This window comes from Bos taurus, chromosome 3 (assembly GCF_002263795.3).
Source record: "Bos taurus isolate L1 Dominette 01449 registration number 42190680 breed Hereford chromosome 3, ARS-UCD2.0, whole genome shotgun sequence".
Taxonomy (NCBI): Eukaryota; Metazoa; Chordata; class Mammalia; order Artiodactyla; family Bovidae; genus Bos; species Bos taurus.
Window position 1 is genome coordinate 48,439,909 of NC_037330.1, and position 26,018 is coordinate 48,465,926.

Below are 26,018 nucleotides of genomic sequence, written 5' to 3' on the forward strand. Positions count from 1 at the left end.
AGGTCCACAGTCCCTATTCTGAAATCTTAGAAAGCTTGGAAAAACAAGGAAGAAAAAAAGTTCCAAGTTTGTCACAAGTTTATCTAATAGCAAAACCTGGGTTGAATTGGCGTGAAGCATATTGTCTCATCTCACTTAGTGTGAATATTCCTATTTTGCTGCAGAAATATTAATATTTGAAGAAGCTTGGAGAAGTTTCGGTTACTTCTCCAAACTTTAAAGGTGGGTATTGTGTAATATGTGGTATATGTACTATAATACCTGTTCACAACACTTCTGACCCAAAGGTTTCTGATGGGGGATTTTGTCTCTGCAGTGCTGAAATCTAGGCCCATGTGCCCACAGTGCAGAGAGCCAAATTCCGGCAGCCAGAGTCTGCAGCAAAGTAAGGGTTTACTGCCAGGCACCAAGTAAGGGAGTGGGAGACAAGCCTCAGATCCATTCCCACTTTTTCTTCAAGTTAGGGATTTCTTTTTTTTTTTAAGGGTAAGAACAAAGACTGATATTAATTGGCTTGTGACATTTCTTAATCATAGTTTTGGGACTCAGGATGTTCTGTTTTGTGAGTCTCAGACCAGGGGGTCCATGGCTCGGGGGTCTGTTAGCTCATCTTGTCCTGGAGAAACAAGCTGGGTTTGTATGTTAACGATGAAAACACATACTAGTGATTTTAGTACATTAGCAATGAGTATTGGCAATATATATTTTAGTCATCGGACACTGGTAGGATTAGTGCTCAGTTAGCATAGGATTGAGGTCAGAGGGGACAATAAAGGGAATAAAGATTTGCATAGAGAGATAGTCATAAACTCAGTAAGGGAACTCAGTTTTAGGGGAATTCAGTTTCAGCTAACAGGACTATTTTACCCATTACATGTTTTCAATGAATAATCTCCACAAATTAGGCAAACACAACCTCCAACGAGATTCCTTACAAGTTTGCCCCCTTTTGGATTCTGCTCCTTGTATGGTCTATAGTTTGGGAACTCTTTGTATTATTTTCTCATTGAACATTTACTACCTTAATCCTTTGGAAGAAAACAAACACACTGAAATAGTAAATGATTAATAAGTAAATAATAATAGTGAATAACATATTGAGCCCAGAGCTTTTGTTCTTCTCTGGTGTAGCATGGAAGGAAAAGGGAATATCCTTTATCATCATATGTAAAAGAGAGTGGTCACATGTGTCCCCCATTTTCACTTTATGCTGAATTCTAGGAACTACATAGATGCCCTCCTGGAGGATAGCATAAACCTTCACACATGAGTTCATGCTTTATGAGTCTCAGACCAGGTGGTCCGTGGCTCAGGGACCAATTTCTTCATGCAAATACTAATATTTGTATGTCTTCATGCAAATACTAATGTGTGTACCAGTGTGTATACCAACACACATAACTGTGTGATTTGTTAATACATACTGGATCATATTAAACATACTGTCCTGCAACGTGCATATTCACTTTGACAACTTATCTGGGCACATCTTCCATCTCTGTTCATATAAATCTATATCATTTGTTCTTATATATTTCATTGCATGGACTTTTCCTATCCCTTTGGAGGATATTGGACGGTTTCCAATTTCCACAAATACAGTGATAAAGTGGATAGCATATGGATAAATCTGTAGGATGTATTTCTGGAAACAGAAAGGCTGGATCAAAAATAGACAAACTTAAAATTCTTATAGATATTCCCAAACGGCCTTCCCCAAAAGTTACATCAATGTGTTTGCCAAGGGAATGTAAATGTCTGTTTCCCTATATCCTCAGTAACATTAAATATCCACAATCTCTGCCAACTCGATAGGTGAAAAATAACTCATTGCTTCCTTTTATGTTTAATTGTTAACCATCTTTTCAAATGTTTGACTGTGTTTCCTGTTTAGAATTATCTGTTCCATCTCCTTTGCCCATCTTGATACTAGGTTTCTTGTCTTATATTATTGATTTGTAATGACTCTGCATATCAGTTTGTTAAGGTCTTTACATAAAACATATTTTATAGAAAATTTCCCTTAACTATTGTCAGTAGGCTTCCTTGGTGGCTCAACCATAAAGAATCCACCTGCAATGAACAAAACCCAGGTTCGATCCCTGGGTTGGAAAGATCCCCTGAAGAAGGGACTGGCTACCCACTCCAGTATTCTTGCCTGAAGAATTCCATGGACAGAGCAGCCTGACAGGCTGCAGTCCATGCGGTAGCAAAGAGCTGGACATGACTTAGCAACTAACAGTTATTGTCAATATTGACTTTAACAAGGCTGTCATATTTAGGAACTTTTTGTGATAACCCAGTGATGTGTGTTGTATAAAACACGAAAAAGGCTTAGCTTAAAAGTAATTCCAAAGAAAGTTAAAAGTAATCAAGACAGCATTTCCTGTTTGTACAAATGTTAACTGTTACTATGTTTAACTCCCGTATTGGTGGCCCAGTTGATTTGGGTTTTCCCTATTTCCTTCCAGTTTCCTGAATACTATGTTCACCGCATTCCCAGAAGCCGGGAGGTCCAGCAATCCTGGCTGTCTTCAGTGCTCACCACCTTGTACTCCATGTGGCTGTCTTTCCCCCTGACTTACCGAGTGAAGCCAGATTTGGTACGTATCTGGTGCCAAATACCAGATTTGGTATTTGGAGGGGAGCGAGGGTCACTCTCCTATGGATGCTTTGTTGGTAATAGGACAAGCTGTTTTCATAAACAGCTACCATTTATCATTGCGCTAGATACTGTACCAGGCCTTTTATTGGCGTGTGCTAAGATTTATCATTTCAATGCACTTTGCTGAAAGAGGTGAGGAATTTGTCTTCCCTCTCTGGCTATAACTTGAACCCTGAATTTGCCTTCTTCCTCCCTCTCTGTCTCATGGCAGTAAGAACTAACAGAGCACTTCTTTAACCAGTTTGTTCTCCTGTCCACCTGTGGTTCCTGAGCCAACATCATGTGCTTACTTGTCAGCTGGAAAAGAGCCAGTTTTTTATTCCTTTTCAATACTTTTCTTGTTTTGTCAAAACTCTGTTACCGATACTCTGTAATGGCCTATTTAGAAAAGAATCAAAAAAAGTGTGGATATATGTATCTTTTTTACTTTGCTGAACACTTGCAGCAAACCCAGCATTGTAAATCAATTATACCCCAGTAAAAATTTTAAAAATTGGCAATCTAGTAGGCAAATAAAACTTTGTTACCAGAAATGATATACAATGGGCAGAATGTCATACACTCCCAAGTTTTTATAGGAAAGTAATACAGAATATAGAAATGCAAAAACTTTATTAGTACACCGTATTAAACCTTACCTTCCTTATCTATAACGGTCTTAAATTCTCTGTGGATGAAGTTCTGTTACTAAATTCTAAATGCACTTCAGTGTAAGGCAGATCAGCAGATATGTTATCACAATAGTGTAGACAGCTCTTAAATAATATTCTCATTCCTGTTTAAGGCAGAATCCATTAATCTGTGTAGCCTTAAAGAAACTCTTGATTAACTTACCTTATACATGATTTCTGGCACAGTGGATATTATTTTCATGAATAGTTGGACAAAAATGCACTTAGCTCTGATGATTTTGAAAGATCTCTATCACTTTGGTCTTTGCCTTTCACCAACTGAACTGCCATTCAAGTGCCTCCTTTAGATTAGAATTTTAAAACTGGAATTTTCCATATGAATAATTTAGATTGTTTTTAAAAGCTATAATTTATAAGCAGTGAAATGCAAAGATCTTAAGTATATAATTAGACTATATCTCTTATCAAGATATAGAACATTTCTATCACCCCACTGGCCCCTGCCCAAGCAACCAATTTCTGGTGATTCCTATCACCATAGATTAATTTTGCTTATATTTATTTTAAAATTTTTGACAAAGTAAATTTATCTCACAGTCTCCAACCACATTTTTAGTGTGTAAAATTCAGATGTTTTCTGAAAGATCATTAGTGCTCTTAAGGGGCTTCTCTGGTGACTCAGTGATAAAGAACACACCTGCCAACACAGAAGACTCAAGTTTGATCCTTGGGTTGAGAAAATCCCCTGGAGGAGGAAATGGGAACCCACTCTGGTATTTTTGCCTGGAGAATTCCATGGACAGAGGAGCCTGGTGGGCTATAGTACATGGGGCCACGAAAGAGTTGGACATGACTGAGCAACTGAGCACACATGTGTGTACTGCTCTTAAAGATTTAATTATTCCTGAAACTTAAGAGATAAAATGGAAGAAAAATGGTCTTCACATTTTAAGCTGGAAGTTTTGAGTTTACATTACTAAGTCACTGAGGGTATGGCCACTGTCACAGACAGCAGCCAGGTTCGGGTGTGATGACTTGAGGACGCTAAGGTGTGAAAGTGAGAAGGAGGCAATGATGTGATGGCTGATGTCTGCTGTGGACATGGAGGGCTCTGCTGTCTGCCTGGCCAAAGTGTTTAATACCCTTGTGGTGGGAAGAGTAGCCGATGGGGCATGAAGACACTGGGTCCCAGGCTCATTTTGGCTTTTATTTGATTTTAGATCCCTTCTGGGCCTCATTCTCTACCTTAAAACAAAAGGACTGAACTAGATGTCCTCTCAGTTTCCTTCAAACTTAGTCTAAAATTTTATGAGTGCCATAAATTTGCCTATAAAGAGTGGAAGGAAAAAAAAACTATTATGTTTCTAAAGGAATAAGAGGGGGGAAAGGAAGGAATGTGAGGTACTTATTTCCATTTTAAACTGAGTTTTCAAAATTATTTCAAACCTGAGCATTGTCCAGTCTGCTGTTGTGATATGGTTGGCGTCACAAAATGAACTCCCACTTAGTGCAAGTCCCTTTTACACACACACCAAGTTAACGGGTAAAAGGCCTTTTTTCCTACTTCAAAAGCAGAACTACAACATGCAGCTCTCTCCTGTATTTGTCCTTGACTTTTTCTTTTTTAAATAAATTATAAATGGCACTAATTCTTTTGAGTATTTTTGCCCTTTTAAACTGAAATATAGTAAATTTATAGTGTTGTGTTCGTTTCAGGTATACAGAAGAGTGATTCAGTTGTGTGTGTGTGTATGTATATATATTCTTTTTCAGATTCTTTTCCATTATAGGTTATTGCAAGATGTTGATTATAGTTCCCTGTGCTGTACAGTAGACCTTGTTCTTTATGTCTTTTATGTATAGTAGTTTGTATCTGTTAACCTCAAACTAATTTGTCCCTCCACCTTCGTCCCCTTTGGTAACCAAAAGATTGTTTTCTATGTCTGTTAGTCTGTTTCTGTTTTGTAAATAAGTTCATTTGTATCGGTTTTGTTTGTTTTTGGATTCCACGAATAAGTGATAACATATGGTATTGTCTTTCTCTGACTTATTTCACTTAGTATGATAATCTCTAGTTCCATTCATGATGCTGCAAATGGCATTGTTTCTTTCTCTTTTATGCTGAGCAATATTTCGTTGTATATGTATGCTACATTCTTATCCCTTCATCTGTTGGGCATGCTTACATTGCTTCCATGTCTTGGGTATTATACATAGTGCTGCTGTGAACATGTATCTTTTCAAATTAACATTTTTATCTTTTCTGGATCTGTGCTCAGGAGTGGGATTGCTAGGTCATATGGCAACTCTGTTTTTAATTTTTTAAGGAATGTCCATACTGTTTTCCTCAGTGACTGCATCAATTTACATTCCCACCAACTGTGCAAGAAGGTTCCCTTTTCTCCATGCCCTCAGCACTTACTATTTGTAGACTTTTTGGTGGTGGCCATTCTGACTCGTGTGAGTTTTGATTTTCATTTCCCCAACAGTTAATGATGATGAGCATCTTTTCATGTACTGTTGACCATCTGTATGTCTTCCTTGGAAAATTGTCTCCAGATCGTCTGCCCATTTGGTTTTTCGTTATTAAGTTGTATGAGCTGTTTGTATATTTTTGAAATTAAGCCCTTGACGTTTGCTTCATTTTCAAATATTTTCTCCATGTCTGTAGATTGTCTTTTTGTTCTGTCAAGGGTTTCCTTTGCTGTGTGAAAGCTTCTAAGTTTGATTAGGTCCTATTTGTTTATTTTTGCTTATAGATAGAATATTGTCTTGGAAATATAGAGTGACAATTTATGTCAGAGAATGTTTTGCCTATGATGTTTTGTAGTTTTATGGTATCATGTCTGACATTTAGGGTCTTTTAAGCCATTTTTAGTTTCTTTTTGTGTATAGTATAAGGATGTATTCTAACTTCATTGATTTACACATGACTGTCCAGCTTTCCCAGTACCACTTGCTGAAGAAACTGCCTTTTCTCCATTGTATATTCTTGCCTCCTTTGTCAAAAATTAATTGACCACAGTGCCTGGGTTTATTTCTGGGCACTCTGTTCTGTTCCATTGATCCATATGTCTGGTTTTGTGCATTCTTATGACTTTGATCAAAGTTTCTTTTTTACTTCTGTTAAAAAAGAAAACCCCACTTTTAGAAACAATAGTAATATCAGACCTTAAATTACCTGAGTTGTCTAAACAGCAAGGTGATTTTCTGCTTCACCTCAGTTGTGTGCACCTGAGCCAGTAAGTTGACTCTTCATTCAACTGTCTCTGTTCCTCACTTTGTCATCTGTAAAACAGAAATAAAGTCACTTTCCTTGTTTCAGAGCGAATGGTGAATAATAGAACATTTCAGTGTTTTTTAAATGGAAATTCCATCTGGTATATAATAGCTAACATTTATTGACCACAGTTACATGTACCAGGCTTGGTCCTTAGTACTTGCGTTCATGCTGTGTGAGGTGGGTAGTACTGTTATGCACATTTAATAGAGGAGGACTCTCAGGCTCTGTGAGACAGGAAGTTACTTGTCCAGAGTATGCAAAACCAGGAAATAACAGAGCTAGGTCTAGAATCCAGGTCTTTCTGATTCCACAGCCCAAAGCCTTAACTACTGGACTGTATGCCCCATTCTGGCTCACCATGGAAGGTGTATTCATTCATGTAGGCCAATTAGAAGTCAATTAATAAATTAATTTTAAAATAAATTACATTAAATATCAGTCCTCTAATTGAGTATGTAAATTTAAATATACCCCAACAGCTCAAGTTAAGTATTTGCTTTCATAATAGATTTAACAAAGACTGATCTAATTGAATAATAGTAATAATAGTGTATATTTCAAAATTAAGTATCATGTATATTTGTCAAAATATAATATTTTTAGAATACAAAATGGATAATTCAAATAAGTATTAATAAAGAAGTATTACAGAATTTTACAAATGAGACTGATGTGGAAAATTGATTGAATTCATATTTATCAGTTTTCTATTATAGAAAATCATATGTAAAACCATTGTAAGAATATGTAATATTATATCTTAATTTAACTTTTTGAATGAGATAGTAATCCAAAAACTCAGGTTGTTTTGAGGGAAAAGTGTAGAATTGTGCTTATTGAGCATGTATTAAAAGGCATACTTGTTTGGGGGACTTCCCTGGAAGTCCAGTGGTTAAGACTCCAAGCCTCCAATGTAGGGAGCTTAGGTGTGCCTGGTCAACAAACTAAGCTCCCACGTGCCACGCAGTGGAAAAAAAGTCATGCTTGCTTCTTCTAAGCCAATTATTAGATGAAAAGTATCTTAGAGGATAGGTTATAAACTCTCATTTGGAGGCCTGAATCTAGTCTTTACTAATTGGAATGGATGGTTTCTTCTTTTACAAGGTCATGAAATAACTTTTTAGGTGGTTCTGATATTTCACGTATCATATTTTTCCAAGAAATATGGCTTTGCCAGGCATCCTGTGAATAAGAGTTGTAAGTTCCAAAGGGTATCGTTGAGTCTAAAAAGACAATTGGACAGAAAATAGATCGCTGGTTGCCAGCATCTGAGGTGGGGGAGGGACTGACTACAAAAAAAACTTGAAGGAACATTTTTGGGTGAAAAGCTGTTCTAAATCTTGATTGTGGTGGTGATGGTGGTGGTTGTTAATTGCATGCGTTTGTCATAACTAAGACTTGTGTGCTAAAAGGGATAAATTTCACTCTGTAAATTGTATCTTAATAAATATCAGTTTTAAAATCTGAATCGTGGCTGAAAGCCTCAAATCTTTGCCTCCCAGTAGCTTCATATATAGCATGTAATTTATCTTTGAGTAAAAGTGATTTGGTGAATCGTTGCTTACTCCTCTCTACACCTCACCACGCTAGTGTTTTTAAGACCCTCTCTTAAGTGGCACAAATACCAGAGTCGAGTTACAGCATTTATCTAAAATTTCTAACACAAAATTCAACTCCTTCGCAGAATTACGAATCTGGGTCAGGGAACATCACTAGCAGCCAAAAATGACATAGTTCATCAAATGAGCTGAGTTTTCTAGTCATTCCAATCACATTGTTTTATGTTTGTCTCTGTAACCTTGGAAACAGCAAGTAGAGTTGGTGAAGTTTGCGATGCTGTATTATATGTTTGATTCTAGGTGAGTCTGTCATCATCAAAGAGTTAGTTATTGAAAGTATATGTTAAATGCCTACTGCTTTTCCCCTTGTACTGCTTATCCACTTGTACATCCAATAGGCATCTGAAACTTTCTTGGTTCAAAATCGTAGGTATTTCCTATTTTTTCCCAGGTGGCACAGTGGTAAAGATTCCACCTGCCAACTCAGGAGACACAAGAGATGTGGGTTTGATCCCTGGGTTGGGAAGGTCCCCTGGAGAAGGAAAGGACAGCGCACTCCAGTATTCTTCCCTGAGCTCTTGCGTGCGCGCGCGCACACACACACACACACACGTACGTGCATGCTAAGTCACTTCAGTCATATCCGACTGTTTGCGACGCTATGAACTGTAGCCTGCCAGGCTTCTCTGTCCCTGGGGCTTCTCAGAGTACTGGAGTGGGTTACCATGCCCTTCTCCAGAGGAACTTCCTGACCCAGGGATCAAACACACACTCTTCCCCATCTTGGTAAACTTACTTAAGTCAAGTTTTCAGGAGACATCTTTGATTTATCACTGCCACACCCTACTCCTGTTCAACAGCAAGCCCTGCCAGCCATGTCCTCACAATTTATCATGATTTCTGTCTGTTTCCGTCCATGTTCACTGTCCGCCTGCCATCCAGCACCACCCCATCCCCATTGCATGGTCTCTTGCCTGCCTGTGGACATTCATAACCCCCTGCAATTTTACCACTCAGCAGCCAATGTGATTTATAATGTAAATCAGAGTCTGTTACTCCTCACAGAATGCTGTTACATCCAGCAGTCTTCTATGTTCTTAGAATAACATCCAAATTTCTCACTGTAGCCTGCATGCTCCAGCCTGACCAGCTTCTCTGACCTCTTCTCCTCCTCTTCTCTTTCCCTAGTTTTCTATGTGCCAGACAGACCTGCCTTTTTTTCTCCTCCAACAAACCCATCTGATTCATATCTCAGAGCCTTTGTACATGCTGTTTCCTGTGGGTGGGGCTCTTCACACCTGGTCTAAATGTGACTGGTGCCTTTCTGTTCTCTGAGCTCAAATGTTCCCTCCTCACAAAGGCCTCCCCTGATACAAGCCCTTCCTCCAGCCCATGTCCTCACCTCTCTGAGAGACTGCCCTGCTTTAGTTTCTTCAGAGTCCTAATCCCAATTTAAAAAAAAGAAAAAGAAAAGCTATTTTATATATGTGTTTGTCATTCCATGAGAAACTGCAGCTGCCGTGTTACTGTACTGATGCAGCAGTGCCTGGCACTTGGTAACCTCTCAGTACGTATTTTTGATGAATGGTTCAGTCACTGTGCTAAGTTACTGGTGCCTTATGGTGGCGAATGAACACTGCTATGGGAGTATCACAGAAGAACTCAGTGGTTCCCTCACTCACAAATGGTGGTCAGGGACCCTGCTCTATGACAGGATTTATCCTGAGTGTGAGAAGTATGAAAGTAAGCACAGTAGACAGCAGTCTTGCCCACAGCTGGGTTATTATAGTGCAATAGGTCCTCTGGGGCGGAGAAGGCAATGGCACCCCACTCAGTATTCTTGCCTGGAGAATCCCAGGGATGGGGGAGCCTGGTAGGCTGCAGTCCATGGGGTCGCTGGGGGTCGGACACGACTGAGCGACTTCACTTTCACTTTTCACTTTCATGCATTGGAGAGGGAAATGGCAGCCCACTCCAGTATTCTTGCCTGGAGAATCCCAGGGATAGCGGAGCCTGGTGGGCTGCCGTCTATGGGGTCGCACAATCGGACACGACTAAAGTGACTTAGCAGCAGGTCCTCTGGGGAGCTGGATATGGCTTGAGAGTGGAGATGACATTTAACCAAAGATGGATAAGAGTTAATCAGTCAGAGAATAGAAAAAAGGTCATTTTAAGAAGAGTAAAAGATTAATAAGTCAGTTGAGTGAATCACATAATGTATATAAGATTGAAGTCTTTAGACTGTACCTTTATTAATTAGCATTTCACATATAATATTTTATTGTTATTAGAAATTAATGAGATCCAAAACTTAAGACCTGAATGCAGTAGCAAGGTAGTCATTTTTATAATGTTAATTATGGGTACTTGTTAAGATGACATATGGGACTTTTTTCTCTATAAACCCCATAGATTTTTCTGAATGAAATGAATTTTTCTGAATGAAAAAAAACAGATTTTTTTTCATTGAAGTGCAATAGTATTTAAAGGAAATGACCACTTAAACATTTTATTGATTTATCATTTTGATTCATGTGAATGGAACACCTTAAAGTCGTATTTTTAAAAAATTTTAGAAAAATAAAATTTTTTCAACTCTCCCTGTGTCAGTTACTATTCTATGTGCTTTACATATGTTAACTCATTTAATTCCCTTAGCAGTCCTGTGACATAGTACTCTTTATCTCTGTTCTATGGATAAATAGCTCAAAATCCAGAGATGTCTGAGCAACATGGTCACAAACCTAGTCAGAGTAGCATAGTTCCAATTCTCTTAGAAATGTATCAGGTTCTGCCAAAATTAGATAACTTATTCAATAGAAACTTAACTAGTATTTTTTAATGTCTGTATTGCAGCAGCACTGAAAGCAGCACTGGCTAAATAAAATATAACCAGTGTCCTCAAGAAGCTTATATTTAGTTAGCTTCAAGGAAAATGGCATAAAGAAATAACAGGTAGACATGAAATAGTAATTCTGTTGCGGGGGGAAGCCATTTAAATCAGAAATAGTTCTTCCATCTCTTCAGCCTGCGCCTTGTTTGGTAGCTGAGATTCTTTTAAAAAGCATTTGAGTAGATTTTTTAGCATTTTTTTTGTTTTGAAATGATTACAGATTCCAAGAAGTTGCAGAAATAGTACATAGCACTCCAGGTACTCTTCACCGAGCTTCCCCTAGTGGTGGTCTTATATAATTGTAGTGCAAAATTGATATTAGTATAATACTGTTAGGGTCTTCCCTAGTGGCTCAGCAGTAAAGAACCCTCCTGCAATGCACGAGACGCGGCAGGAGCCACGTGTTTGATTCCTTGGTTGGGAAGATCCCCTGGAAAAGGAAATGGCAACCCACTCTAATATTCTTGCCTGGGAAATTCCATGGACAGAGGCTACAACCCATGGGGATCACAAAAGAGTCAGACTCAACAGAACACAACACACACTAGTACACACACTACAGTAATTTTCTAAAACCACACTTTGTGTGTGTGTGTGTCCCCATAATACTATTAACCAGACTAAAAACCTTATTCAGTTTTCACTGTTTTTCATATGTGTTCATGTGTGGTTATGTGTGCGTGTGTGTGTGTGTGTGTAGTTCTATGCTGTTTTAATCCATGTGTCAAAGTCGAGGTACATAACTGTTTCACATCACTGCCAGAGAACTGTGCTAGCCCTGTTCTAGCCCCAGTCCATGTTCCATGGTAGCCATTAATTCGTTTTCCATCACTATAGTTTGTCATTTCAAGAATATTCTATAAGTGGAATCACCCAGTATGAAACTTTTTGAAATTTACTTTATACACTGAGCTTAATGCCCTTGATATCCGTTCAGTTTTTTAATATGTATCAATAATTCCTTTTTATTGTTAAATAGGAATTCATCCTATGTATGTACTACAGTTTGTTTAACCATTTATCAGTTCAGTTCAGTTCAGTCCAGTCGCTCAGTCGTGTCCGACGGTGCGACCCCATGAATCGCTGCATGCTAGGCCTCCCCGTCCATCACCAACTCCTGGAGTTCACTCAGACTCACGTCCATTGAGTCAGTGATGCCATCCAGCCATCTCATCCTCTGTCGTCCCCTTCTCCTCCTGCCCCCAATCCCTCCCAGCATCAGAGTCTTTTCCAATGAGTCACCTCTTCGCATGAGGTGGCCAAAATACTGGAGTTTCAGCTTTAGCATCATTCCCTCCAAAGAAATCCCAGGGTTGATCTCCTTCAGAATGGACTGGTTGGATCTACTGGCAGTCCAAGGGACTCGCAAGAGTCTTCTCCAACCCCACAGTTCAAAAGCATCAATTCTTCGGTGCTCAGCTTTCTTCACAGTCCAACTCTCACCTCCATACATGACCACAGGAAAAACCATAGCCTTGACTAGACGAACCTTTGTTGGCAAAGTAATGTCTCTGCTTTTCTAGGTTGTCTATGTTATCTAGGCTGGTCATAACTTTCCTTCCAAGGAGTAAGCATCTTTTAAAATCATGGCTGCAGTCACCATCTGCAGTGATTTTGGAGCCCCAAAAAAGAAAGTCTGACACTGTTTCCACTGTTTCCCCATCTATTTCCCATGAAGTGATGGGACCAGATACCATGATCTTCGTTTTCTGAATGTTGAGCTTTAAGCCAACTTTTTCACTCTCCACTTTCACTTTCATCAAGAGGCTTTTGAGTTCCTCTTCACTTTCTGCCATAAGGGTGGTGTCATCTGCATATCTGAGGTTATTGATATTTCTCCCGGCAATCTTGATTCCAGCTTGAGCTTCTTCCAGCCCAGCCCAGTATAACCATTTATACTGAGGGCTATCTGTATTATTTTTCAGTTTTTTGCTGCTATGAATAAAGCTACTGTGATTATTCATATATAGGTTTTTGTGTAGACACAGGTTTCCACTTTTCTGAATAAAGGCCCAAGAATAAGATTGCTGGGTCTGATAGAAAGTACAAATTTAGCTTTATAAGAAACTGCCAAGAATTCCCTGACGATTCAGTGGTTAGGATTCTGCACTTTCACTGCCAAGGGCAAGGGTTTGATCCATAGTCAGGGAACTAATATCCCACAACCCTCACAGCCAAAAAAAAAAAAAAGCCAAACCATGTTCCATAGTGGCAATACCATTTTACATCTCACTAGCAATGTATGAGAGATCCAGTTTCTCTGTCTTCTCTCTAGCATTTGGTATTATCAGTATTTCTTAGGTGTGTAGTGATATGTCATTGTTTTTAATTTGTATTTCCGTAATGGCAAATGATGTTGAACATCTTTTCATGTGCTTATTTGTCATTAATAGCTCTTCTTCACTGAAATGCTTGTTCATGTCTTTTGCCCATTTTCTAATTGAATTTTTCATTTTACTTTTGAGTTTTGTATATTCTAGATATTGGACTGTTGTCCAACATGTAGTTTACAAATAATTTCCCTCACTTCATAGTCTTTTCATCTTCCTAACAAGGTCTTTCACAAAGCAAAACTTTTTACTTTTGATGAGGTCTAATTTATCAAATTTTTCTTTCATAGATTATTCTCTTATTGTCATATCTATAACTCTTCATCCAGCCCTCAATCACAAAGATTTCCTCATATTTTCTTCTAAAAGTCTTATAGTTTTATGTTTTACATTTAAATGTATAAATCAATTTTTGTATCAGGTGTGAGGTTTAGATGAAGGCTGACTTTGCCTGGATGCCCAGTGCAAGTTTGTTTTTTTAAAAAAAGAAAAGGAAAAGAAAACTTCCCTCCTCCATTGAATTGCTTCTCCCCTTTGTTAAAAATTAGTTGGAGGGACTTCTCTGGTGGTCCAGTGGTTAAGACTCTGCTTGCTTTCACTGCAGAGGACTCAGATTGAATCCTCCCTGGTCAGGGAACTAAGACCCCACATGCAGCATGGTGCCACCAAATAATTTTTTTTAAGAGAATGATTACTAACTATAAAAAAAAAATCAACAAAAAAATCAGTTAGAAGTTTGAAAAATAAGGTAGTTGGGTGTCACGTTGATCTGTGTCTCTGCTTTCTCAGTACCACTCCCTTGTGGTTGCTATAGCATACAAACCTTAACTTCAGGTAGAGCGATTTCTTCTACTTCATTCTTCTTTTTCAAAATTGTCTTAGCTGTTCTGATCCCTTCCCCTTTCAATATAAACTTTAGAATAAGTTTTTCTATACATAAAACAGAGTTTTGCTGGGATTTTGATAGGAATTGCATTATGTGTATAGATCAATTGGGGAGAAATTGACATCTTTACTATATTGAGTCTTCCAAAATGTGAACATGGCATGTCTCTTCATTTATTTAGATCTTCTTATATTTTATTCATCAATGTTTTGTCATTTTTCAGCATCTAAATTATATGCATGTGTTTTAAATTAGTATCTTGGTATTTCACTTTTTTGGAAAATTGTAAGTTATAAATGGAATTGTGTTTTTAATTTTGGTTTCTACATGTTTGTTGCTAACATACCAAAATACTGTTGATCTTTGTTTATCTCACTCAGATTCTGTGATCTTGCTTTCCTAAATAGATTTTCTTGGATTTTCTAGAAAAAAATCATATTTTTTACAAATAAGAAAGTTTTATTTCTTCTCTTCCAATCAGTATATAATTTATTTCCTTTTCTTACTTTATTGCACTGAATAGGGCTTCTAGTATTATGTTTAATAAGAGTGATGAGAGCAGCTTTGTCTCTTTTCCAATTTTAGAGGAAAAGCATTCATTCTTTCACCACTGATTATGATGTCAACTTTAGGCTTTTTATAGATGCTCCTTGTCAAGTTGAAGAAGTTTCTCCTTTGTATTAGTCAGGGTTCTCCAGAAAAACTGAACCAGAAACAATAGGATAGAATTTTACTCAGCCTTTTTGTACTATTTAGGTGTTTAGCTTAACACATTAGGGAGAACAATGCACTTTACTCAGTCTACTGATTGAAATATTAATCGTACCCCAAAACCCCTCACTGACATTGTTGTTGTTCAGTTGCTAAGTTGTGTCCAACTCTTTGCGACCCCATGGACTGCAGCATGCCAGGCTTCCCTCTCCTCTTCTATCTCCCGGAGTTTGCTCAGACTCGTGTCCATTGTGTCTATGATGCCATCCAACTATCTCATCCTGTCATCTAAATAGATTTTCTGGGATTTTATTTTCTTAATTTATTGTTTTGTTTTCTTAATTTTAATTTATTTTCTTAATTCTTAATTTATTGCACTGGCTAAGACTTCTAGTATGTTTAATACTTTCCCAGCATCAGGTTCTTTTCCTATGAGTTGGCTCTTCACATCAGGTAGCCAAAATATTGGAGCTTAGCTTCAGCATCAGTCTTTCCAATGACTACTGAAGGTTGATTTCCTTTAAGATTGACTGGTTTGATCTCCTTTGACCAAATTCTGGGTACCTCATGACCCAGTCAAATTGACATGTAAAATTAACCATCACAACCTCTATTCCTGGTATTTTGATCATGCTTTTATTAATCACATTAGTGAAAAATTAATGTATTAATGACGAAATGAATTTTGTCCAAACTTTTTTTGTTGATTGATACAACCATGATTTTTTGTTTAGCTGTTGATACAATACAGTGAGAGATTTTCAAATATTGAAACAGACTTGCATTTCTGGAATGAATTCTACCCGATCATGGTGTATAATCATTTTTGGGTATAGATGGATTTGATTTGCTAGTAATTTGTGAGAATTTTAATGATGATATTCATGAGGGGTATTTGTCATTAGCTTTCTGCTTTAGACTTTCAGCTTGGTATTGAAATTAAGCTGACCTTATAAAATGATTGGTAGGTGTTTCACCCTCTTTATTTTCTGAAAATAATTATTTAGAATCTACGTTAGTGCTTCTTTAAATGTTTGGTAAAATTCTGCAGTAAAAACATTTGGTCCTGATGATTCCTTTTTCCAAAGCTTTAGCTACAGATTACATTTCTTTAATAGACATAAGATTATTCAGGTTCTCTGTCTTATATTGAGTGAGATTTTGTAGTTTGTGGTTTTTAAGGAATTGTTCCATTTAATCTAAATTTTCAAATTTATGTGCATAGAGCTGTAATATTCCCTAATTTTTCCTTTTTGGTTTAGGGTCTGTGGTTATAGCTTTGGTCTCATTCTTGATATTGGGAGGTTCTGTTTTCTCTCTTTTTATATTTGTCAGTCTTACTAGAGACTTATCAATTTTATTGATCTTTTCTAATAGTTAGGTTTTTGTTTCATCTATTTTCTCTTTTGTTTATTTTTTCCTTTTTGTGGCTGTCTTGGGTTCATTTTGCTCTTCTTTTTCTAGTTTCTTAAGGTAGGGACTTAGATCATTGATTAGACCTTTCTTCTTTTCTAATGTAAGCATTTAGTATTTTAAATTTATCTTTAAGCACTGCTTTAGCATCATCCTGTAGATATATTTTCATGTTGTGCTAAGTATTTTTTATGTCCTTAGATACTTTTTCTTTGACCCATGGATTATTTAGCATGCTTTAATTTCTTTTTGGAGATTTTTTTTTTTTTCCCTATTACTGATTTCTAGTTTGATTGATTTTGGTCAGGGAACACACTTTGGTTTTAAATATGTTGACTTAATGTTTTATGATCTAGGATATAGTCAATCTTGGTGAATATCCCATGGGTACTTGAGAAGAATGTGTGTTCTGCTGTGTTGTACAGGATGTTCTATAACTGTCCATTAGATCCTTTTGATGGATGATGCTATTGAGCTCTTCTATATTTTTGCTGATTTTCCATCTAATAAGTCTACATATAACTGTGAAAGACATGGACCATTTCATGAGTCATTCTAAAGCTATGTCTAAATGGTCTCATTGGTCTTAGCTCTTCGTAATCCATTCAGTGCCCTGTTCCCCCTATTGTAATGTACACATGGATCCTGCAGTAATATAAATTTTAAGTAGACCTTATAGTTCACTGTTTTGTCTCTCAAAACCCATGTATTTCTTCACTATTGTGTTTTTCTAGTTTCTCCTAAAAGTGGGGGGTCTTTGAATCATTTTTTCAGTAAGTTGGCTGATCTCATATTCTTGGAAACATACTTCTACAGAAAAATTTGTTTGTTTCAAGGTGAAAAAGAGAACATTGAATTTGTGAGTTACTGATCATTGAACTAAAGAGGACTGCTTACGTTCAGGGAGAGAGATCTGTAAAGTTCTTGAGGATAAAGGCCATGTATTTTTCTGTTTCCCATGGTCCCTGCTTAGAAAAGTGTCTTCCACATATTTGTGGAATGACTTAAAAATAAATGAATGAATACTGGATGATGTGAGTCATCACAAAAACAAAGACGCCTGGTCCCTAAACTGGTGTTCTTCTCAGGCTTTATTAAAGAGTCTGAAAAACCAGAAGGGTTTCCCAGGTCTGCAAGTGTTTGATTACTGGCTTCCTTCCAACCTGGCTGTTGTTAAATGAAATACTCAGAGAAAGAGCTCTGCATGTTAAAATGAAACCTATTTTAATTTTTAATCAAGTAAAAAATAAATATCAGATTCTACATGTATAACAAATTGGAAAGAAATGGACCATTTCAACCTAATACACTGCCTCTTTGCCTGAAGCTGAAGCTGATTTAATTCACCATGACAAATGTAGATGTATTTATTACATGTACACTCATGCTTTGTATGAAAGAAATCCATTCTTTTACTTAGTCTTTTTTTTCCATGTTCTATATCCAGTTTGAGCTGTGAAATGTCTAAGTTCATAGCAGTAGCAAGTTGATGATGTGCATAATGGGTTATTGTCCATAAATGGAATACTATGATTTTTTTTAATGAAGGATTTTGGGTGGTAAACCACAAACTGGGTGGTATTGAGATTACCACTTGTTTGCATAGTATATAAAAATTTTATTGGCCTATTGATTGACATGTGTTTCAGACATTAGGAAGAGTCAGTTAATTTCTTGTTGATATGCCAGAACCTTTACAGGAACTTTGTTTTTCCCCTTAATTTGTGTTGGTTTGATTCTTTGTATAATGACCTTCATCTGGTATTATGTTTTTCGGTGATGAGAACCTTTATAGCATGTTCAAAGGAAACTAAGCTAGACAAAGAAAAGGTCAGCTGGCCCAAGATGCCTATCTGTAATTGGAGTTAAGTGAGAATATGATTTTTCAAGCCAAGTCAAATAAGAAGCAATTAGCTCACAGTCGTCTGTTGCTTCTTGTTTTCCAAGATTAATGAAATCATACTTGGAGCCATTTGTTTAAGTGTGTTCAGTTCCTGTTCCTCTGTCGACCAATCCTCTGTAGCACATTAAAATAATACCAGTGTTACTTTTTTCCAATGTCTATTTCCCCTCCATACATGTACTATAAATTTAGCAACTTTCATAGAGATACAGTTGGTATTGTGTGTGCATTTAGCAGGTCTGATAAAGCTCAGAGCCCACAGTGAGGAGTGACTGTACGTGAACATTCTCCCACGTATCTGGTTTCTTAGGCCTGAGGAACTGCTTTCCCAGCTGCGAGTGAAACTACCAGCTGTGCCACTGACACACTGGCTAGGCGACAGGCTATAGCTGCTTCCATCCCCAAATGAGGTATTTGATTTAAATGTTATGGTTTCTGATTCACATTTTGAGTGCCCTTAAAATCTATGTCAAAATTATGCTGTGTATTATCAGAATTTTTGTATTTATTTTTGAATTATCAGCTTTGTATTTTTTTTCCTCCACTTTGGGGGATTCTCCAAAGCTTGAAAACAGTTTTTCTTTTCTTTTCTGAATTGATCCTTTTTCTACTTGGTAAACATGATGTTTTTCCTCTCTGCAGAAGCCAGTATGGCTTTGCCTACCATTTTTCTCTCGTTTCACTTTGCCTACATCACTCTTTTGAGTTGTCGCTGTTTCAGATCATCACAGGCACAGATGAGATCTGGGTCTGGTGGGCCCTCTTCCTCTTGAGATGAAAGCTAGCCTCTTTTCATAAGGATAACAACGTGGCTACAGTGAAAACCGAAACAAAAGTTGAAGGAAGAGAAATTCAGTTGTGAAAGGGTCAGGGAAGCGTGATGGGAACAAAGCTGTTTTCCAAGAAAGGACTGATATGTAATCAGAGGCAGTGACCTCAGAGAGACCTGGCCTTGTGCAGAAAGGTGGTGGAAGGCACCAGTAGCTAAGTGAAAACAGTGAGATCAGGAGAAAGGAAATCTTTGAAATGATCTTCAGTTTTCATAATGATTCCTAAGAACCAGCCAGTTTCAGAACCTTACAGTGCCTATTTTAAAGTTTTACATGAATCAGTATAGCTCTATATTTATAGTATCTGAAAATCACTAAGGTGCCATTTTTGTCTAGGATTTTAAAAATTTCCCTTTGGTCTGTAAAAAGAAAAAAAAGGAGCACAATCAGAACACAAATATCTGAGTGTGAAATAGGTGAGCTTAGGAAGGGCTGCTATAGTCCAAGTCGAGTGCAGTCATTAACGATTTGGAGATGTCTGGAACTCAGGTTGGTATGGAAGTAGCTTGGGGAGTATTAAATTTGAATGCAGACTGTGAACTCCTTGAGGAAAGGTAAGATGTATTACTCATCTTGGCAATCCTAGCACCTCTTAAAGTGCTCTGGGGCATGTAGGAGTTCAATAAATATTGAAGGAAAGAAGTTGGGTAGGAGGAATATAGGAAGGAAAGAGTCAGAGAAGCTATTAAAACTTAGTGATGACTGCTTAGAGCTTTTAAGGAGGTGGAAGAAATAGAATAGGGGAAAAAACATTGCGTAACTGCTCCTTGGCTAACCTTTGCACCCACTGAACTAATCCCTGGAATACATCTAAGGATTTTCTTGGTGGCACGTTTCTGAAGCATTAAATATTGTCTTTGTCGGAGCAATCAAAAGGAAATGGCAAACATTTCTCATTCACCTTAAGCAGAATGCAGTTGCTTTACTCTACTTTTCTTTTTATTGAGATAAAATTTACATAAAATAAAATGAACTATTTTAAAATGTACAATTCAGTAGCGTTTAGTACATAGACAGAATTAAGTAGCACCTGTATTAGGTTCCAAAACATTTTCATAAAGAGTTGCTTTATTTTAATGCCTGAGTATCATGAAACCACTTAGAGTGTTTTACTTTTTTTTTTTTAAATTGAAACGTAGTGTTTTCCAGCAGCCTCTGGAGACTAAATGCTATCTTTGTCATAGTCTGCCTTTTAAATTTCTCATTTCCCTCCCCCCGAATCATTGGGTAAAACTTACATTTTTAGGCTGGCTTTTCCTCTTTGGTAGCTTGCTTTTCAGTGGTTTCTTTTTCTCCTGGCCTCCTGGTGTAATTCTTATATTTTGTAGCATGAATACAGCAAAGCCTCCTGGTCGTGGATTTCTTTTTCTAGTGTTAGAAAAATCAACTGTGGAAAGCTTATCACTTCTCTATATATGGAGCATGACATTTGAGATTCCACTTATACCAGGAGATGTAAGCCAAGGGTCCTTGCTACAGGATGAAAAGGGCAAACTCTGATTTTCTCTAAGACACATGGACAAATAATTATAAAAATATTCTTCCAAAGGACCTTATAATCAGGGATGAGGAAACTTAGGACTACCCTAGATTTACTGAGAAAAATAAATAAAACCCTAAAAATTTCAAACACTGCTGTGGCTTACAGAATAAGATATTTTAGCATTATTGCTTAGAGCAGTGAAAAGGGCCCATTTAGGTTAGAGAGCTTGAGAGCTCTGTTAAAAACAGCAAGACATTCCCTGCTGATAAGACCTCTAAATTATAGAAAGAACATATCGTGACTGATCATTCCTTTTAAGAAATGTGAATAGCAGATTTATAAGTTTCATATGGTTATGATGTCAAAATTTCCATATTCTGCCGTAAAGAATGAAATCTGCAGAGGGATCACCTATAAAATTGCAAAGGGCAGCAAATTCCATTTGTGAGCAGAATACCGTTTTGCATTCTTGGTTTTCCTGAAGTCACACTTAAGCCATTTATGCAAATCTTTGACAAAGCAACTTTTAAAAAATATTTATAGTTGACAGTTCGTGGAAACACATTTGTGCTTATGGGCTAAATAATTACTTTTCTCTAAAGACAGGTGTCTCGTGCTCAAATCAGTTGTGTCCACATCTTAAAAGCTCCAGATGCTATATTTCAAAAGATTTGCTTATACAATACAGTATTTTGTAGATAAGTCTTGTTAGTGAAGTCAGTGCCCAGGGCTCAGGGGACTTTGTTGCTGTTTTATTATTCCCAAGCCAGCTTTCCTGTTTCAGCGTTTCAAGGAGCCATGATTCATCTCTGTGAAGTCACACAAGGAGAAAAAAAAAAAAAAAAAACCCTCACTGCTCAGTAGGCACAGAGAACAGAATTGGGGTGGGCGTGGGTGGAGGTGTGTATTTCCCTCCTCCCTAGGAGAACTGGGTGAGACTTGTGCATGGCAGACTTCCAGTCTTCAGGTCACAGAAGAGTTCATTTTTGTTCTATAGCTTTCATCAAGAATTTGTTCTGAATATTTGCTTTACATTTTTTCTTCCACATTGTTGTTTTCCGCATTATTGTTTTCTCTGGCTTGCACCCATTATACCTTGGTTTTGGTACAGGAGGAAGTATGCCACACTGGGGATCAGGAGGCTCTGGGTTTACTCTCAGCCTTGTGAATAATTAGGCATGTGACTCGAAGCTAATCAGTTAGCCTGTCTGAGCTTAGCCTCTCTTCCCGATCAAATGGGAATAAGAAGTAGACAGAGCACAGGTGTCAGATCCACTTGCTTTTGAACAGGCCGCTGCCTCTGCCAGGAAGGTGATAGATTCCCTGCCACTTAAAACCACTAACTCCTGCTCTGTTCACCTCCTGTCTGAATGACTGATGGCTCCTTGAAGCTCCTGCACCTTGCAGTATCTTAGATATAGTGGATGCCCAAAACGTGTTTTTTTAAATTGTGATGACTTACTTCTGAGAACATTTCTGTGGTTCCTCATAGTTTATTTGCAGAACACCTATAACCTATACACACACATTCAAATGCTTGGCTACCCTTCTACTGCCCTGCCCTATAGAGCGGCACTCTCTCTTCTGTCTCTTTTTATACAGTGGCCGTTCTTTCTCTGTCTTCTGCTTTCTCACTCATACCTCTGACCTCCCACTGGGATTCATGTTGAAAACCCTGTAGTTTTGCCCATTAACCTTTACTTTTCTATAGCTGTCTTGATCACCTTCTACTGCAGGAATTCTTCTTCCCTTAGCTCTCTTGGGAGATAGAACTTAATTTTAATTTTCCACAGTTCTCCCAGTTTTTTGTGCTAGGTGAGTGTCCCTAGCACACTCACCTTTGTTTTAAAGGCTCTCTTCCCCTTGACTATAGGAAGCAGATAGGTACTGACAAAAATTGTAAGCATTATTAGAGTTAGACATGTAAGAGCTTATCCTTTACTGATAGACTTTATCCAAATAAAATGGGAAAGGTCTTTCTCAATGCCTTTTCTTTGTCCACTTCAATGAGGGCCCTCCCCCCCTTTTTTTTAATATTTAAGACTAGGTCTCCTGCATTTCTTTTTTATCAGCTAATTCTGAAGCAAACTGATAAGCATTGGATCACATGCAGATACAAACATGTTTTGTCTGATTCACCTAGCTAGTTGGCATTTTGTACCACATGGTGGTTTCAGGTGTTTCATGGTGCACAAAAACCCATATTTCTGAGTCTGTTTGAGGAATTGGAAGAGCAGGTGACTGCAGGGAGGTATCAGCCAGAGCTGAGTAGTGACCATCCTGTCTGGGGCACATACTCTCTTACCTCTGGTTGTCTCGTTTATGTAGGCTCCCTGAGCAGGTTGTGTTTGTGTTCAGCCTTCATACCTCTCTTGGCGACCAGAGTGAGTGGTGGTAGCTCAACGCAGTGGTTTGTAGGCCTCATACACTCAGGGGACTAAATGCAGGCCATGCAAGTGAGAGCAGTGGGCTCAGTGTACTCGGTAGCAAGACAGACCTGCTATCCCTGAACCCTTTCTCCTTAAAATCCCGGAGCTGCCACTGCTTTTGTGACACAACTGTTTATAGCCTGGTGGATTTCTGTATACAGAGATCAATATGTGTCCTCATATTCCCCCCTCCTCTTTTAATTAGAACAGTCATATTAAGTCATTCCCTGGTGGGGAATCTACTTGTACACTTAGACTCATAAATGTTCACAGATGATACCTTAGCAATTGTTTAATCCTACATCTTCCTTTTAAAGTTTAGATTATAAAGCCAAGAGGGGGCTTGCCTTGTATTGTCTTAGAACTAATAGCAAAGCATGGTTGACAAACCCCATTCTTCTCACTCCCACCCTCCAGGCTCAACTCTAGACCACACTAGACATGAAACATGGATTTCCCTCCTCTCTAAGGGCATCCCTGGTGGCTCAGATGGTAAGGAACCTGGCTGCAGTGCAGGAGATCTAGGTTCAACCCCTGAGTTGGAAAGATCCCCTGGAGAAGGGAATGGCTACCCACTCCAGTATTCTTGCCTGGAGAATCCATGGACAGAGGAGCCTAGTGGGCTATAGTCCACAGGGTCACAAAGAGTCAGACATGACTGAGCAACTAATACTTAGAGCATCCAAGTGTATATTCTCTACATGAAAGAGAGAAAATGGGCTTTGGGTAGCAGGTATACTAAGGTTGAGGATCTAGGTCTGCCATTCTAATATATGGGCAAGCTTAAGTGAGCTGTTTGATATGCATAAGTTTCCTTTGCCTCTGTAGAACAGAGACCATGATACGTACTTCTTAGTCTTATGTGAATATAACTAGTGTATACATAAGGAGCCTCCATGGTATATTCCTAGGTCCTCTTCACCTTTTTTTTTTTTTAATTTTAAGTTTGGTTTTTTATAAATGATTGAAAATTTCTGATGACTCACAAAACCAATTTTTAGGGAGAAAGCAATAACAGGAGAACAATAAAAACCTTATGCACATAATTTAAGAATAATGTCTTTTGTATGCATTAATGTTGAGAAGAAACTTTGCAAATTACTGATTTTGGTAAAAAGCTATTAGGTAAATAAATATAATAAAATATATTTATCAAGCAGCATGCTTTGTTAATTTATTTTACAAGTATAATTGAGTTTTAATTACTTATGAGTTTTCCACATGAGGTAAGTGAACTGTGATATAACTTTTAAAGACCATGAAATATGTATTCTTATCAATTCATGTCAGTATCCTATTACTGAGATTATTCCTTCAAAAGGGAACCAAAATACCAGATGTGTTTGTTAAATATATTGTGTTTGGAGCTTAATCAATTTGGCAGGAATTCAATATAGAATTATCATATGACTTAACGAGAAACATAATGCTATTTGTTAAAATATTCCTCTTTAGTTATCTCATAGTAGAGGGAAAGATAAATAATTCATTGTATGACACTATTATACACAATCACTTAACAAAAATCACTTTGTTAAATTTATTTAAAAATCATATTTCAAAAAATAGTTATATAATCTTATCTTTAAAACTACATCTAAAAGCATAGTGATCAATCACTAACTCATGATCTGGGACAAAAGATTTGATCAGACTGATATGCGTAATTCAGTGCTTCTCACCCCTTTATCATCAGGTTAAATATTCTCTTCCAAAAATTGAGAGGCTAACAAGGAGTTAATAAGTATTTTTAAACTTAGGCCAAGGAATGCCTGGATGATGTGATGTGTCTGTTTTCATGTTGATTTTCATGCCACAGTGAGCCCCTTCAGGCGTGAGAACAACTGAGGATTATTTGCTTCTCATTCTTTCTTTTTTGGCCCTCTTGTGTTTTCATCACTGACTCCAGCCCTTCCAAAAGCAGTCTGTCAGGGTTCTCTCTCCTGCCGGGCCACCAGCAACATCCTTCTGAATCTGCCCCTCTCAAGGAGGAGTTCATCTGCATGGGCCTGATTCTCAGTTGCACTGTTCATTTACCCAATTTCTGGAAGCTTCTTCTTAGCTGTGTCTTGCACTATCACTCCATCCAGACCTTTACCATCCATGAACTCTTAGGGCTTTATAGGCTAGCGTTTTACCATTCTCTGGTCATCTCACTTCCATTCGTTTTCCCCTTCCCCAGATTACATTATGAGTACTTTAAGGGCCAGAAACAAAATCTTCTGACTGTATTGGGTGCTTATAGAGGTCTGTGATTAACAACGGGATCATAAGGAAATGGAAGACAGCATGACAAAAATTAGCTCCTGATCCCATCTCTTCCCAGTGCACCACACTGTCTTCCTTCTCTGCCAGTTATTAATGATTTCTCCTCCCCGGCTACCTCCTTCTTTTCCTTCTTAGGTGCCACTGAATGGTAGGGAGTGACATTCAGAGGACCCTTCAGCTGTCCCATGGGTCACCTTTATCCTTGAGACTCTGCCTCCCTGCTAGCCAGGTGTGCCCTGTACTCCTAGTTATCAGAGGTCATGGGAACGTGGACCTCCTCTTTCTCTAAGAGCAAACCACAGTAAGTCTAAAACTATGCAGAGCTCCCTTCAAATTGAAAAAGATTAGGAAACATAACCAAACCTGAGAAACTCAATTCTTCCTCTGCTGCCATTCCCCTGAAATACCCACTTGATTCTTAAGGAAGATGTTACTAATTTAATTATTCTTTATTTTTTTAAGAGGACCTGAAACTATCAATGTAAAAATTGCCTTCTGATGCCATTTTTTAGGATTGTAAAACCTGGGTATCAAAGCAAGCTTTTACTGGTTATAATCTGAATCTCTATCCTTTGAAGTCATTTATTCCTGAATTTGTTATTTTATAAACTTATTATTTACAAATAAAAATTATCTGTAAATAAGTTTATGAAAAATTATAATTTATTTGTAAATTAATTATAGATAAGTAAATTATTTACAATGGTATTATTATTTTACATTAAATAACTGC

The 26,018-nt window shown here is 37.7% G+C and overlaps 1 protein-coding gene across 2 annotated transcripts in view; it reads left to right on the top strand.

The window, feature by feature from the left end:
• The window catches only part of ALG14 (ALG14 UDP-N-acetylglucosaminyltransferase subunit), a 98,148-nt gene that overhangs the window by 34,066 nt on the left and 38,064 nt on the right, over window positions 1-26,018 (top strand). The window contains exon 3 of one of the 2 annotated variants that reach the window (XM_005204272.5): window positions 2,472-2,603. The exons of the other annotated variant lie outside the window; for it this stretch is intronic. Coding sequence (XP_005204329.1) covers window positions 2,472-2,603 — 132 coding nt within the window. The remainder of the gene's footprint in view (window positions 1-2,471; window positions 2,604-26,018) is intronic. 2 annotated transcript variants of the gene reach the window in all.